The sequence below is a fragment of the Gilbertella persicaria genome (genome assembly GCF_025201335.1).
Source record: "Gilbertella persicaria strain CBS 190.32 chromosome Unknown B0P05scaffold_17, whole genome shotgun sequence".
Taxonomy (NCBI): domain Eukaryota; kingdom Fungi; phylum Mucoromycota; class Mucoromycetes; order Mucorales; family Choanephoraceae; genus Gilbertella; species Gilbertella persicaria.
The window spans coordinates 432510-448442 of record NW_026251978.1 but is presented as its reverse complement, the minus strand read 5'-3'; the positions used below and the strand labels follow the sequence as shown (position 1 = coordinate 448442).

Genomic DNA, 15933 nt, shown 5'->3' with positions numbered 1-15933 from the left:
AATATGTAGTCTATGGCTGATAAAGACATCTTATCGCTTTGTTTCTGGATGCAGGTATAGTCGTATCGCTCGCCTTGTTGATTTATGCAGTCTTTCATATGACCCTTGATGAATTCAATCAGTTGTTGAGGCTTAGCTTTTGTTCTTGTAGAGTGTTTGCTTGCGCTATCAAAACTAAAATTAAAATCACCAGCCATGATTAGGTCAGGAATCATCTCTGGTGTCTTGAGTAGTAGATTGACTGTTGTTTTAAAAAAAATTGTTTCTCTCGGTCACCTGTTCAGTTTTTAAACCTGATTGTGCATATAGGTTCATGATGTATACAGACGGGATAGAGTTGTCAACAGTTGTTAGCTTAGCTAGGATCATTCTTCCATCTTTAGATACTTTGATTTCTTCTAGATTTAAAGCATTGTTGAAGTTAACTATTGAGTAATATTTTGTCCAAATTGCTTGATGATAATTGAACTTGAGAGTTGGTATGTTAGTCTCTTGACATAGTAGCACATTCAGTTTCTTGCTCTTCAGTAAAGCAATAAAATGAAGGAAATCATCGAGGTATCATAAGCACTTTTTTGCAAAAATAGGCTCATCTCAAAAGTTGGAATTTTTTTTCATGAACGTGTTCTCATATGTATATCTGTATGGACATAACAAGGGAGCAAGCAATATGCATTTTTTTTCGAGAATACACTCAATTGAATGTGGCGAAACTTTTAAAAAGAATGAACAGTTTTGAAAATATTGACGTTTACTTCGACGAAAATCCATACAAGCCTTTTTTACTTACTAATGTACAAATTGATTCTGAACATTTGAGATATAAGAGATACAGCACCTCAAACCCCCCAAAAACAACTTTTACAGATTAATGAACACCAACTTGGAAAGCCCTTACCATTATTTCAAGTCTTCTTGACTCTGGATGCTTATTTATTTCAAAGAGTACGAAGAACACATACAGAAATAAACTGATACCTATAACAAATCAATTCTAGAAAATAGTACCATTATTTTGACCTTTGTTCGCATGGTTTTCGACAATCAAATAACTTCATAACTTTATTATCATTCAATATCTGGTCTCTTTTGAATTTCTTGAAGTCGTTTTCATAAAAAAAACGATCAGTGATTATTTTTTTATACTCTTGTGGTTCCTAAATTGTTAGATTTGTTAGCCATTGTTATTTTACTTTTGTTTTATTTTTTGTTACCTGACAAACTCCTTTAAATCAGAAACGTTGGTTGAGGGTCCAGCAAAGTCGAAAGAAACAATACAGATATCATCGTTGTTTGCAATATAGTTCAGCATGTCTATCGAATATAAATAAACGAGATTACACAATAGCTATTATTAGCTTACCCTTTGTACTACCATAAACGCTTTTTAACTGATCAAACACTTCATACTGATCTGACAAGTCCCTTTCAGAGAAAAGAGAACTTGCATTACTACATGGGGACACAAACACCTTATCAACAAGCGAGCGCTGGTAGTGATTGTCGACCATGCGCTGTAACAAATTTATGACGTTGCCTTGTTTGCCCAAGTCTGACTTACAACAATAACCAACGATGCTCATACCATCTTTTAAGTTTCTGATTTGTGCTCTGTGATGTGGTAAAATGTTTTAAATATTGCTTGCAACATTATCTAAGTACAAATCTCTTACTTGCATATCACTTTATCATTACCATGGTACTTTGTATCAAGCACGCTCAATAAATATAATCTTATTTTTTGCTTCTCCCCTTTTACAGCTTTTCGTTTAGGTTTGACAGACAATAAGTCAATGTTATTCTTGTTGGACCATTTGATGAAAAAAGTTTACATTCTTTTATCAAATGGTCCAACAAACGAGATTCAAAGAAATGACCAATTGAAGTTCAAAAGGGTGGCCAACTGAGTCCAAAAATGTGACCAATTGAAGTTCTTTTTTTATTTTTTAAAGTGACCAAATTCTCAAGAAAGTGACCAATTGAGACTGGAACCACTGTACTTTGATATAAGAAACTAAAAAAAAGTAAATTGGTGTCATTTTTGAGATAAAAAAAACCTGGTCCAATTTACGTGTAACAACAGAGTTGTTGGCTACCAACAGCTAGCTGTAAGTAGTAGCTATTCTTTAAGCTCAAACTGAACAAGCTGTCGAGGAAGACTTTTTGAAAAAAAAAAAATTAAGCAAATATAGACGAGATATAATTTGCTGTCATCTATGAGAAGAAAATCAACTAAAAGACGGATCCCAACTACAATTTTATGCAGTAAGAGATAATTTGCAGTTCTTTTCATTGTTCATCTACGTGACCGTATTTTGGGTATTGTCATTCAAAGGTATTCGTGCGCATCCACCAATGATCTTACGTAAAAGGTATTTCATTGGCTAGGATGCTTTCATGTGCCTGGAGTCGATTAAATGGCAAAACAACACAACAAATCCATTTTGAATGAAAATACAAGTGATGAACATGGTTTTGTAGGAGGAACAAGCCGGCAGTCCATGAGGAGCACAAGACAAGTAAGAAGAATAACCTTATACGTGACTGTGAATGCAGTTCCAATTTGTACATCTCTTTCTTTCATCTGCTTGGATTTTGCAAAGAAAATCTTTTTTTTCTCTGTAATATCATGTCTGAAGACTCTTCGTGGCACGAAGCCCCTACACAAGGACAACCTGTTGAACCACAGAGTCGTAAAGTAGTTGTTGTTCTTGAGAACGCCTCTTTAGAAGCAGCTCGTGTAAACCCTTTTCGTAGCGAAAGTAAGATGCAGTTGCTGAACTGTGACGAACACCAGTCTGTTCTAAAGAGGCTTGGTAGAGATATTGCTGATGCTAGACCTGATATTGTTCATCAAGTAAGCTAAATAATGATAAGCATTTGATATCTTAGACGTTTTATAGTGTCTTTTGACTTTATTAGACAGCCCTTTAAACAAGTCCGGTCACTTGGAAGTAAGCAATATGATTGTATGTTGCTGACACTTATATGCGCAATAGGTATATATTCATACAGCAAAAGGCGTGGTGATTCGTATTAATCCTGCATGTCGTATACCAAGAACTATCAAACGTTTTTCAGGATTGATGGGTAATTTTTGATCTGTCTATCAAACAGAGTATATTGACTCTATTTTCCTAGTTCAATTATTAGAAAGAGGCAGCATTTCAAGTGATATCGAAGGACACACTAAATTATTAGAAATTATTCCACCCCCAGTAGATCAATACTTGCCTTCAAATGCTAGAAAAATTGGTAAGAATGAAAATTAGAAAACGTATGTATTTAGACATTTTGTAGCACTTTCTTGGAATGCATCCAAGGTACGCTTGTACAACTTTTTCAAAGAAATGCCTGAAGGACAACCTGTTGTTGTTGCTGTGGGCGCTATGGCTAAGGGTCCTGATACTTTTGCTGATGAATATGCAACTGAAAAGATTGGTATTTCAAGCTATGCTCTATCAGCCTCAGTTGCTTGTGGCAAAGTGTGTTGTGCATTTGAAGATTTATGGGATATTATGTAGTTTACTCTCTCTTTTTTTATCATTAAATTATTGTACAGTCATTTTAAGAAGTCGCTTCCAGATTGGACGAATCTTATTTATTTTTATATGTCCAGTAATTACTGCTTTTACTGGCAATTGTGTTCAGTTCATTCACTCCAGATTGCCCAGCCAGATTGATCTATAAGAACAGTTTACTTTCTCACGGTGTTTTACCATGTTACACCAATGAAAACATTTTAATTCAAATATGTTTAATCAAAAAAAAAAAAAATCATTTATGGGTATTTCAATGGTTACAATCCCAATCCTCGTCTCCTGGGTGTACGCATATCTCTTGCACCTGGAGTGGCAATGCGTCCAGCACGAGCAGTATTTAATCTTGATTGTACTTGTTTAGCTTCTTCCTCTTCTTCTCTTTCACGGGCTACATATCAAATTAGAATGATCATATAAACAAAATGGTATATTTACCCATCTTCATTTCCATTTCCATATTCAAACGAGATTCTGTAGCAAGATTAGCCAAACGTTTTTCTTTTTGACCATAGTTTCTATCACGATCACGAATAGAAAAGAACATAGGACCTAGTTCAGCCAACCAGAAGGGATCTACAGCAGTAACACACTGCATGTATTCCTTGGATGTCAAGACCAGTTCATGGTAGACAACATAGTCTGGTGTAAAACCTGCACCGAACAAAGCACTTGTAGGATGAAGGTGACATTTCATACCACTTCTACAGTTAATATATTCACCAATACCCTTCAATCTTGCTGCTTGATGGAAATAGGCTGAACAAATACATTTACTATGGTATGTCAGCAACTTTATACGATGAGCCGTGTTTACTTACCGAACCACATCCCAGTCTGTACCACAAGAAACATAAGGCATCTTAATTGTCTTCATAATATCCATCAATTGTGATCGAACTTCTCTTGCTTTACGCATGGCTTTAGCATGTACAAAGTGTTTAGTACACCAATCATCACGGTAATGGTTAATCTTCCATTGTGTATATACATGAAGTAGTGTTAAATGATCACTTTCAGGCACAAAGAACTTTTCACGAGCAGCATCTGATTCTTCCATACGCTCTTTAGGTCGATAGAACACAGAGGGTACAGACAACATGGACACAATAGTCAATACTTCAGCAGTACAGCCTTGTTCTTGAGCAGAGATAAGCATCTTAGCCAAAGATGGATCCAAAGGGAATTCGTTCATTTTTCGGCCCGCATCTGTCAAATCACCTGTGTTGTCAAAAGCATTGATAATCCACAGTTGATACATGGAATTCAAGATGTTTTCCTGAGGAGGAGGATCCATAAAGTCAAATTCTAATAGATTCTTCACACCTAATGATTTCAATTGCAAGACAACACTGGCGAGGTTTGTACGTTGAATTTCAGGAATGGTATTAACAAACATTTCATTTCTGTAAGCATCTTCGGTATAAAGACGGTAAGCCACACTATATACAATCATTAATACATCGTGTCTACCAATTAAATAACTTACCCTGGACCTGTTCTACCAGCACGACCACTACGTTGGTTGGCATTGGCTTGACTAATAGGTGTCACTTGCAGAGCATCCATACCAATACGAGGATTATATACCTTGAGTTTACAATAACCTGTATCAACCACATACATAATACCATCCACGGTAAGTGATGTTTCTGCAATATTTGTAGCTACAATCACTTTGCGTGCATTATTTTCAGCTCTTTGGAAAATCTTTGCCTGAAGATCTGCTGGTAATTGTGAATAAATAGGAAGAATAGCCAAGGGAGGCGGATTGTCGAGTTGATCCAGACGTTCTTGTAATGTTGAACAAGTGGCCTCAATATCTTCTTGACCTGTCATGAAAATCAAAATATCACCAGCAGGTTGTGATAAATGAATCGCCAAGGTTTGCTTGACTGCACTATCCACATAATCTTCACAAGAAGTCTTGCTAAACATCACATCAACAGGGAAAGTACGACCAGGAATAAAGAAACAAGGTGCATTACCGAAAAATTGAGAAAATCGGTCAGCATTCATCGTAGCCGATGTCACAATCAACTTGAGATCCCTTCTACGGGCAAGAATCTTTTTCAGCAAACCCATCAAGACATCTGTATTTAATGCACGCTCATGGGCTTCATCCATCACAATAGCACTGTATTGGTCTAAATCAGGTGTGTTCATGGATTCTCTTAGCAGAATACCGTCTGTCATGTATCGAATCAGCGTATTTTCTGAGGTTTGGTCTTCAAAACGAATGGTATAGCCTACAGTATCGCCCAATTCACAGCCCATTTCTTCAGCGACACGTTTAGCAACTGACATAGCTGCCACACGACGAGGTTGAGTACAGCTTACTTTACCATACTTTGTATAACCATCTTCATGTAGATACTGAGTCAATTGCGTCGTTTTACCAGAACCAGTTTCACCTACAATAATGACCACTTGGTTATCACGAATCACCTTGAGTAAATCTTCTCGAACAGCAAACACAGGCAGGAATTCACGTTGTTCTCGCATCGTTCTTGTTCGAGCAAAATCACTCGCAGCCTCAGAGGTCTTTAGATGAGAAGCAAACTTGGATTCACCATTGGGGTCACTGACTCCTGTGTCTTCTTCCTTCTTTTCTTTGATACCCATCACATTACCCAATGTTGTACCGGCAACATCAAATTTAGTGGCCTTGGCTCGTTCGGCTTGTTCTCTCTTTTCACGAACAAGTCGGCTGCCTTTACGAGAAATGATGGCCATGTCTGAAGTAGGGTCTCTTACATGTTGAACAGCTTCTAGTTGCTTTGTAAATACCATTCTACCATCCAAAAAGGGTGGCTTGATGTCATGCACCAAGACATGAACACGGTTCTTTGTAGAGTTAGACATGCATCTTAACTTTTTTTTTCATTCTTACCTCATTTTCCTCATCAAAATCAGTGTCTACTTCAATACGTTGAGCAACACCTGAACTCAACATACGACTGGCTTCCCACATATCAGTATCTCTGTTGTATTGTGCTTGTCGAGCAGAGAGTTTCTTGAGTTGCTTCTGAGTTAATTCTTCTTCCTTATGCTTATCATGCGTTTCGTATTGAGCAAATGCATTATGGGTATCGTCAGCAGCACCATAGTCTTCCATTTGATACCATTCTCTGTCCAACTGGGCTTGTTCTTCCTCCCATTTTCTTCTGTCTTCTTCGTCACCTTGGAATTCTTCTGGATATTCAAGCGCTACTTCGTCGTAGGCTGTAGATTGAACAGCAGGTGTCATATGGTCCCAAGTACGTCTGACAGCAGCTGTGGCTGCACCTGTAGACATACGATAACCACTATCATGTCTTCCTGGTGTCATATTGCCTATAGACGTACGAGGCGTAAACGCACCTTGGTTACTAGGTGTCATACTCGACCATTGACTACGCTTGATAAGTCCACCACGTCTAGGCGTCTCTGGTTTTTGTTGAATAGAAGGCTTTGGTTCCTCTTTACGGCTTTTATCATCATGATGGGTTCTTCCTCTATGTCTATCACGTCGTTTCATATCCTCTAATCGTTTTAATGCTACGTCAGAGACACCACCTGGATTAGACGGTGTTTCCATTCTTTGTGAGCGATAGCTAGGCCTGTGTCGTGTAATTCTCTCATGACTATCAGATTTGGACTGATATTGTTGTTGTTCCTCCTCCTCTTCTTCATCCCAACTCAAACGAACTTTCTTTTCTGTTGAAGAGGTCGATGTTGCTGCTGTTGCTGCATCTGCTTGACGTTTTTTACGTGCTAGTTCGTCTAGACCAAGCAATGATTTATTAGGTAGAGCTGGTACTTTGAAAATAGGTCGCTCTTGATCCGGCTTGGATGACTTGTTTTTGTTGGGTGTGATGAGGCCACCGGGCAAGTTATTGCCCAGCATGAGGACTTCATTCTTTACAGCATCCGATCGAACTGGTTTTGCATTTGGATTACTGGGTGCAGGCTTACTTTCTTGTTTATGATTGTTAATTTTAGTGTATGTCTCTGCCAAGAATTCACGACTGAATCGACCAAATGTGCTACAAACTAATACATGTATGAGTCCATCGCATACGCGATCGTTTTGTCTCATTACCTTTACTAAACTTTTCAAAATCCTTGTTTGTCTCTGCAAACTGAATAACCTTCTTTGCAATAAGATCGTTAGGGTTAGTAAGATTTAAAGCTCTAGAAATATCGATAGCGATATCATGAACAAAGGAATCTTCAGACATGATGGTAGAAGTAGAAGAAACCAACATTGCACATAACCAAATTTATAACGTCACTCAAAAAGCCACCAATGCAGACTGATTGGTTGGTGGGTTGCCTTTTTGGTACTTGCTTTACCAGAAAAAAATCCCTTTTTTCTATCCTTTTTTTTTCTTCTTTCTTTTTCTCTCTTTATTACTATCTATTATTGACATTATGTCGAATGCAACGAGGACTGTTCGTCTAACAGTCATTGCTGCAGATGGACTTGTTAAAAGAGACCTCTTTTTCAAGATGCCAGACCCTTTTGGTAACTATAAGCAACTTATAAAAAAATAGGGTCTAACCATGATTGAAAGCTGTCGTTACTGTCGATAACGAACAAACACATACAACCACTGTGATGAAAAAGACACTGAACCCTTATTGGAATGAAAGTTTTGACTTGCAAGTATTATCTTATGAATAAACAATGACTAATAAGAGAGGGTATACCAGAAATGTGACAAACCAAAGTGTGATTGCTGTCCAAGTCTTTGATCAGAAAAAGTTTAAAAAGAAGGACCAAGGCTTCTTGGGTGTTGTCAAGGTCCAGGTTGGCAACGTGTTTGACATTGCTGTTGGCGGAGATGGTAACCATGACAAACTTTTGCTAAGCAACCTAGCTCATTGTTTACAAAAATAGAAATGCTAACTTTAGACTTGAAAAAGTCTAATAATAACGAAACTGTTCAAGGCAAGCTTATCTTGAACATATCTACCAATGTAAATGCTCCTATTCGTAATGGAGTCAATACACTTGCGTCTAGTTCTCGCCAACCTGCTGAAAGTACGCTACCACAACAACAACAACAACAACAACAACAACAACAACAGCAACAACAACAACAGCAACAACAACAACCAGTACAACAACAACAAACAACTCAGCCAGAAGCCAGTGCTTCAAGAACAGATGATGAAAGTAGAAATAGTGACTTACCTGAAGGGTAACTAGACTTTACTTGATTAGGACCATGGCTTATTTTCTTTTTGTCTAGTTGGGAGCGTAGAGTGGATCATTTAGGAAGACCTTATTACGTCGACCATAATAATAGAACAACCACTTGGAAGCGTCCTTCGTAAGCGAGATGCTGTCATTTGTTTGCAAGGCTAATTTTTATTTGTGACTAGTGCCCAAACAACAGAAGATCATCAAAGCCAAACTGAGTTACATAGACGTAGACATAATGCTCGAGGATTACCTGAAGAACGTTCAAGTGCTAACAGTAGCACGACTTCACTTGAGTCCACTGCACATCGTCAATCTACACCTGCCGCTGGTGTTACGGGTGTTCAGACCAACATGACCACTGCAGGTTCGGGACCATTGCCACCTGGTTGGGAAATGCGTACAAATCCCGAGGGTCGTCCTTATTTTGTAGACCATAATACCCGTACTACCACATGGGTTGATCCTCGTCGTCAACAATACATCAATACCATTGGTCCAGGATCTAATCTTCAAGTCCAAGTCCAGCCTGTGTCTCAATTGGGTGCTTTACCTTCCGGCTGGGAAATGCGTCTGACAAGCACAGGTCGTGTTTACTTTGTAGACCATAATACCAAGACAACCACTTGGGATGATCCTCGTTTACCCAGTAGTTTGGATCAAAATGTACCTCAATACAAGCGTGATTTCCGTCGCAAGTTGATCTATTTCCGTTCTCAGCCTGCTCTGCGCCCTGTGCCTGGTCAATGCCATATTAAGGTGCGCCGTGACCATATTTTCGAAGATGCTTATGCTGAAATTATGCGACAAGCACCCGCTGATCTCAAGAAGCGTTTGATGATCAAATTTGATGGTGAAGATGGTCTTGATTATGGTGGTGTATCAAGAGAGTTCTTCTTTTTATTGTCACATGAAATGTTCAACCCATTCTACTGTTTGTTTGAATACTCTGCTCATGACAATTACACATTGCAGATCAACCCTCATTCAGGCATTAATCCTGAACATTTGAATTACTTCAAGTTTATTGGTCGTGTGGTGGGTCTTGCCATCTTCCATCGTCGCTTCTTGGATGCTTTCTTCATTGCATCTTTCTACAAGATGATTTTGAACAAGAAGGTTTTGGTGGCTGATATGGAAAGTGTCGATGCTGATTTCCATCGTAGTTTAATGTGGATTCTGTAAGTAACTCTTTTTCTTTATCCTATTCATACTGACCTGTACATATAGTAATAATGACATTACGGATATTCTTGAATTAACCTTTTCAGTTGACGATGATCGTTTTGGTGAAATGGTGACTGTAGATTTAATCGAAGGAGGAAGAGACATTGAAGTAACAGAAGAAAACAAGAAAGAATATGTTGAGTAAGTGTAGAATACATAGATTTCATATAACTCACGTTTTGTTTAGCTTGGTTACTGAATGGCGTATTTCAAAGCGAGTTGAGGAACAATTCAAGGCATTCAAAGAAGGCTTTAATCAATTGATACCGCAAGACTTGATCAATGTGTTTGATGAGCGTGAATTGGAATTGTTAATTGGTGGTATTGCGGAGATTGATGTTGATGATTGGAAAAAACACACAGACTATAGAGGCTACACAGAACAAGATGATGTGATTCAATGGTTCTGGAAATGTATTCGTACCTGGGATAGTGAAAAGAAGTCAAGGTTATTGCAGTTCACCACAGGCACATCTCGTATTCCTGTCAATGGTTTCAAGGACCTTCAAGGCAGTGATGGCCCAAGACGATTTACGATTGAAAAAGCAGGTGAAGTGACTCAACTGCCTAAAGCCCATACATGGTAGGTGATATTTTAACCACAACGTTTATATTAATAACCTCTATTATTTAGCTTTAATCGTATCGAAATGCCACCTTATGAGAGCTATGAATCACTTGTGTCTAAATTAACTTTTGCCGTAGAAGAAACATTGGGTTTCGGTCAAGAATAAGCATTTATTTTCATACTATTTTCCATTACTTTCTCAATTCATTTATTTGCACTAACACATTTCATTCCATGTAATCCCACTCATATTCATACAATTTACATTAAAAAAAAATAAATCTGATAAGAAAAAAAAGAAAATATTTTATTTATTTTTTTTGTACAAAAACATGCTTAGTTAGATGGAGAAAGGTGAATATATAAAAAACACATCAACCAAGCAATTAGAAAGAAAACATAGGAGAATTAAATCTAAGCAGACAACATAATACCAACACCAAACTTGCTCTGACCCTAACATAAAAGTATTAGTTATACAAATTCATAACTGTCAAATTGTTTACCTTCATGTGATCCAAGTCACCACTGATAAGGAAAGAGAAACCTGGTGCCATCTTTTCTTCTAAAACAGCAGAGACTCTGCCAGTAGTATCAATTTGACCTCTGAAAGTAGCTTGTCTAAAGTCAAATTTACCACCAACAGTGGCAACAGCTTCTCTACGACCACCTTGAACCATCAAATTAAGTTCGACGCCAAAGTCAACCTTTTCATTAATGCGTTGATAGTAACTAGCTTGTATCGCGCCAACACCTTGGAATTGTGCAGTAGCAATGTAATCCTTGCCAGTGTATTTACCAACAAGAGACATGGCGGTTTCTTCCATATCAGGAGTAGGGCGTTGCAAGACAATTTCAGAGCCAACAACCAATTGCTGGGTGACAGATTGAAGGTAAGAAGCCATGTAAAGACCTGTCAATTCTAAAGGATTGGGGTTCATGGTCTTGAAGTTCATGGAATAATCTGATCCATTGACTTCTTGTTCAATTTGGATCATAGAGTGACCAGGCATATTGGTAAGCTACGCAGACAGTTGTTATGATGGACGTCTTTTTAAATCCCCTCTTCCTCCCTTCTCTTTCTGAATGTACTTACTTGTGCGACCACCTTTGTAACAGAGCTTGGTGACCAAGCGTGTCTCAAGACACCATTGAGGTTAGTGTCATTATCCATGGTACCCTGCAACATGGTCTAATAAAATGAATTAATATGAAAATTCTCGGGAATAATGTCCTTACTCTTTCAGTCATATAGCCAGACATGAAGTTATACATGGGAGGCATAACTTGAGAACCCAAAGAGAACTGATGTTGGACGTGGAAGTTGGCGGAGAGTTCTTTAACAATGTTAGCTTGAGCACCATCGAAAAGATAGTTGGCAGTGAAAGTTTCTAAACAAAAAGACACGTTAGATAATGAAAACAGTAAAAATGGGTTACCTTTGGTAACTTCACCGTGAAGTCTTTCGAACTTTCCAGGGCTAGGCAAGTTGAGAAGTCCCTTTTGGTAAGTGAACCAAGCAGGCCATTGGAGAGGGTTCCAAGGAGATCCCGAAGGCTTTTGGTTTTTGTTGAGACCGAAGGGACCTGAAAGAGGAGAAAAGTATCTAGGTGCTGCTGGGGTAGCTTCAGGTGTGGCCATTATTCACGTTTGTATGAAATAGAAAGAAAGAAATTTATAGCACTCATTTCTGTCAGACTAATTTCATCACTGCCCCCCAGATGACAAGGAAAAAAAAACTAAAACTGTGACTAGCTTTCTTGGGATTTGCCCATTCGACCCATAGATAGGGGCTTAAAAAAGAAGTATGACACTTTGTCTGACAGTTCCCCCTTTTCTTTCTTTTATTATAAACCTTATCCTCGAAAGATATGCCCTAACTAAAGTAGTCATTTTAGAATACAAAAACTACATCAGAATGAAAATTTACGGCATCAAGTGGGCTTTAAAATTTTCTAGAATCAATTATGCAAAAAACAATAACTTTTGGGTTAATAACGGGAGCAAACGTATTTAAAATTCATGCAAAGATATTGGCTATATTGTCATCTTAATTGTTAATTATATTATAGATAAGCCTAAAAAGTTAACAAAAGGGTATGAAGGCAATGATTACTATACTCCCTATAGTCTTGAGATATCATTCTTTATGAGCCTCAAGCAAAAAGCAAATCGAAAACTTTATGAGGGATGTAAAAGAAAAGACATTCATTGAACTTCAAAAAAAAAGCGTATACCATGAGAGATTGAATACGATCTCTACATGCATAAGATCATTGAAATCATTTCACACTTTAATGTTTATGAGTCTGACAAGCTTTGGCTTTAAGAGTTCAATGAAAACAAATCATGTAAAATACACACCTCTCCTTGAACTGTTTAACTTGCTCCTTTTGAGCATACATGTCAAGAGAGTGACGCTTTTGATTCATGAATTATAAGTACTCTCAAGTTAGTTATTCATTACCTATTCATTACCTTCATTCCGTAGGATGTTAACAAAGTATTGAGCATCATGTTACCCTCAAGATCTTTTTTGCAGGAAGGCAGAGTGAACGATCTAATTTGGGTAGCAATGAAGATATCTTTGTACTGAACCTAATCGAGCGTTTTATTCCAAGGCGCAGCGCGATGTGTCTGTGAAATGTAATTAGAGTTTAGTATTATTTACATATTCAAAATATACTTACAAAAACTGCAACTTGGTTTTTTATGATGATGAATGATTTCTCACCATTTTTGACTTTGAGATCAGGCCCTTCTTTTCTTTTATCTCTTAATAAAGAAGCTTGACAGATATCCCAGTATGATATGGCAGTTATCGCCATACATCCTTGAATTTGGACAACATTTCTTTAATTATCTGTAAAGCTATTTCGGATGAAAGTCAGCCTTTACTTTCAATCATTTACATCTTTAGCGCTTCTACAAAAATAGGGAGAAAAAGGCGATGAAGAAACTGAAGTAGACGAAAATGAAATGGCAATGACAATCAAGTTTTTGGCCTGTCAAATTGCCAAAAACCAGATAAACAGGCTCGAAAATACTGAAACGTCTTTATGAATAAATATTTGAAGCCAATTTGGTCTAAAATACTCATGTCTGATCTGGATAATTCTTGTGTTTACACAAGAATTATCCAGGTGTACTTACGCATTGCTCTTTGCTTGCATTGATGACATTATTATTAAATCTTTTTTCTTTTCTTTTATGAAATAAGGAAGAGAAATTATACAGAATATATGTACAAAACTAATCACCAAAGTATGAAATAAACTGTAAAAATGCAAGCGTATTATGCTTCTATATTTTCTACTATAGAATGTTTATAAATAGAGCAGATATACCTAAAATACAGATTATTAGAGTTAGAAATCACTTAAAGCTAACTCTTCTGAGAAGTAGAGTGTATTAGATAAAAGAAGTGGCTGATACACATCTAAGTAATGGTGGTGAATCATATTCCCAAAAACTAATTGCACTTAACAGTTGATAAAATGATTCAGCTCCAGAGCTGTATTGTAAAAGTCCTTTGATCAAAGGTATCAATCACTAGCCAAATGAGCTCATAAAAAAATGAAAACTGAAATAATCCTATTTTACTAGTAAAAACAAACTTTCATGCTCATTTTTGAATGAATCGAGCTAGCCCCAGTGATTTAGAGACAGGTTGAGCTATTAAAAAATGAAAGTGATTTTTGGCTTACCATGCCTTTTGATACTCTGCAGTTTTTGCATCAAAAATAAAAAATAGCCTGCATCTCATCACATAAGTAACTTTTATTACAATTGCCAACAGTGAAAATTAATCACCTAGGATATTTTGGATTCTTATTCTAAAAATTTATATAGAAAATGTACATGACTTGTGTAAGTACGATATATATTATTTTTACAAAATCGAGCATCAAACACTTCTAGCAAAAAGTGTGTATTTTTTGATAGTTCATGACAAAGCCATAGATGGACCATATAAACCTGTGAATAAGTAAGGAATGAGTCCATAAAACATATTTTGTCTGTGATATATCAACTGATTCTTACATGAAATGAAATAGCAAGGAATAGCGTGAATGAGCATGGGTGAATAGAATAATTAAAAAAAATGTGTACGTTTTGGATTTCGAAATCAAAACAAATACTTTTGTTTTTTCTGATTTTTTATCATTTTTCTTTCGTGATTTAGCTTTTTTTCTTAACTTAATCTAATTTTTTAGAATTGAAAATACTACAGCGTAATCGATGGAAAAAATCTTCTATTGAATATAGAGACCTTTTATCAAAAATGGAGAAATTATACATCCAGATATATAAAATTTTGATCCAATTTTGACTCATGAAAAATTTCTTCTATCAATCGAAGAAAAACTCAATTGCTTACGCTGTGGTGAGAATGTATTTCCTTAACCTAAAAATAATTGTCTTCCAGAAAAAATTTTCTGTTGACCCGAATAGTATACTTGCACATTGACATTAATTTTGTCAAATTGATATCCAATATTTTGTTAGTTTTATAGAAAACGTCCGTTGGACACATGGCCCAATGGGACCCTTGACTGCTCGGACTTGATCAATTCATGAGAATAGTTATACTAAGCCAAAAATACCTTAAGAGAACAAGAGCAAAGAAGGGAAAAAGTGGAAAGTTTTGATTCGATGGTGTGCCTGGGCGTGAGTTCGCAATCAGAGAAGAAATGGAAACATTTGGTTGAATATTAGAAGGGGTAGATTGTTTGTGATAGCATTTTACATAGAAATGACTTGGAATAAAACCAAATATATAGAGGCTCGTTTGTTACTCCAATAAAGCACAAAGCAATCAGTCTTGAGTATTTTGTGAGAAAACAATTTACTAATCTTTGAGAGACAAAGAGCTTGGTCAAGTGCACTTTTGCCATCTTGAGCATTGTTTAAGGACGATACTTGGCTATGAAGAGGTTCCTTAATGCATGTTCCAAGTGATTTTCTGGAAGTAGTAGTCAGGCTAATTATGCAGTAATTGACTGGATCAGTCGGGTTGCATTTCTCATGAATTGGGACTACTTGTGCGACTCGTCAACAGTGAGACGTGTATGGCCAACACCAACACAAATCAAAAATCTGACCATTAAATTTTGTGATATCTATACAAAAATTAAAACTAAAGGCATAAAACGATCATAGTAATAGCCGTAGATGTAAGGAACTTATGAATGTAATGGATTTACAGAAAAATATACCCATATTTTCAAACCCTGTCGACATTTATGTCGATTTACAAGTATGCCACTTGTGTACTCAAAAAAATATTTCTCAAAAAAAAACACTGCTATTTCAAAATAAAGCAGTAGTGAAAAATAAAAAAAAAATAGAGAATTTTAATTTTCTGATTTAAATTAATAAAAAAAAGCCAACTTCACAATTTTTTT

The 15933-nt window shown here is 36.7% G+C and overlaps 5 protein-coding genes across 5 annotated transcripts; 2 read left to right on the top strand and 3 right to left on the bottom strand.

Annotated features, from left to right (window-relative positions):
* Positions 1-1210: 1210 nt before the first annotated feature.
* On the bottom strand, positions 1211-1631 carry B0P05DRAFT_468923 (uncharacterized protein; the record flags this gene model as incomplete). Its single annotated transcript, XM_051574463.1, has 2 exons — positions 1211-1314; positions 1364-1631. Coding segments are annotated over 2 exons (372 nt in total), but the record flags the coding sequence as incomplete, so codon positions are not given.
* Positions 1632-2609: 978 nt separating this feature from the next.
* B0P05DRAFT_539852 (Alpha/beta knot methyltransferase) lies at positions 2610-3592 on the top strand. The gene is made up of 5 exons (XM_051578003.1): positions 2610-2857; positions 2904-2954; positions 3000-3090; positions 3142-3255; positions 3301-3592. The coding sequence occupies exons 1-5, from the start codon at positions 2630-2632 to the stop codon at positions 3522-3524; spliced, it is 708 nt and encodes a 235-aa protein (XP_051435551.1). The 5' UTR covers positions 2610-2629; the 3' UTR covers positions 3525-3592.
* Positions 3593-6339: 2747 nt separating this feature from the next.
* Positions 6340-7864, bottom strand: B0P05DRAFT_75330 (uncharacterized protein). The gene has a single exon (XM_051583850.1). It carries the CDS (start codon positions 7618-7620, stop codon positions 6397-6399), a length of 1224 nt encoding a protein of 407 aa, XP_051435550.1. The 5' UTR covers positions 7621-7864; the 3' UTR covers positions 6340-6396.
* A 39-nt stretch (positions 7865-7903) lies between these two features.
* B0P05DRAFT_539846 (E3 ubiquitin-protein ligase RSP5) lies at positions 7904-10839 on the top strand. The gene is made up of 9 exons (XM_051578002.1): positions 7904-8049; positions 8099-8186; positions 8238-8371; positions 8425-8728; positions 8780-8860; positions 8913-9911; positions 9961-10098; positions 10145-10540; positions 10592-10839. The coding sequence occupies exons 1-9, from the start codon at positions 7956-7958 to the stop codon at positions 10689-10691; spliced, it is 2334 nt and encodes a 777-aa protein (XP_051435549.1). The 5' UTR covers positions 7904-7955; the 3' UTR covers positions 10692-10839.
* On the bottom strand, positions 10816-12224 carry B0P05DRAFT_539842 (eukaryotic porin/Tom40). The gene is made up of 5 exons (XM_051578001.1): positions 11965-12224; positions 11765-11916; positions 11622-11717; positions 11032-11547; positions 10816-10981 (listed from the first exon to the last, which is right to left on the bottom strand). The coding sequence occupies exons 1-5, from the start codon at positions 12164-12166 to the stop codon at positions 10940-10942; spliced, it is 1008 nt and encodes a 335-aa protein (XP_051435548.1). The 5' UTR covers positions 12167-12224; the 3' UTR covers positions 10816-10939.
* Between the last annotated feature and the right edge of the window lie 3709 nt (positions 12225-15933).

What these genes read in the sequence shown, in the direction of transcription:
- B0P05DRAFT_539852 (XM_051578003.1), top strand. Translation starts at nt 2,630, where the DNA reads ATGTCTGAAGACTCTTCGTGGCACGAAGCCCCTACACAAGGACAACCT. An exon ending in ACAAGTCCGGTCACTTGGAA is followed by an intron (nt 2,955 to 2,999) that starts GTAAGCAATATG and finishes TATGCGCAATAG; the next exon opens with GTATATATTCATACAGCAAA. An exon ending in ACGTTTTTCAGGATTGATGG is followed by an intron (nt 3,091 to 3,141) that starts GTAATTTTTGAT and finishes CTATTTTCCTAG; the next exon opens with TTCAATTATTAGAAAGAGGC.
- B0P05DRAFT_75330 (XM_051583850.1), bottom strand. Translation starts at nt 7,620, where the DNA reads ATGAGACAAAACGATCGCGTATGCGATGGACTCATACATGTATTAGTT.
- B0P05DRAFT_539846 (XM_051578002.1), top strand. Translation starts at nt 7,956, where the DNA reads ATGTCGAATGCAACGAGGACTGTTCGTCTAACAGTCATTGCTGCAGAT. An exon ending in CAAGATGCCAGACCCTTTTG is followed by an intron (nt 8,050 to 8,098) that starts GTAACTATAAGC and finishes CATGATTGAAAG; the next exon opens with CTGTCGTTACTGTCGATAAC. An exon ending in AATAGTGACTTACCTGAAGG is followed by an intron (nt 8,729 to 8,779) that starts GTAACTAGACTT and finishes CTTTTTGTCTAG; the next exon opens with TTGGGAGCGTAGAGTGGATC.
- B0P05DRAFT_539842 (XM_051578001.1), bottom strand. Translation starts at nt 12,166, where the DNA reads ATGGCCACACCTGAAGCTACCCCAGCAGCACCTAGATACTTTTCTCCT. An exon ending in TCACGGTGAAGTTACCAAAG is followed by an intron (nt 11,917 to 11,964) that starts GTAACCCATTTT and finishes CTTTTTGTTTAG; the next exon opens with AAACTTTCACTGCCAACTAT. An exon ending in GTGACTTGGATCACATGAAG is followed by an intron (nt 10,982 to 11,031) that starts GTAAACAATTTG and finishes CTTTTATGTTAG; the next exon opens with GGTCAGAGCAAGTTTGGTGT.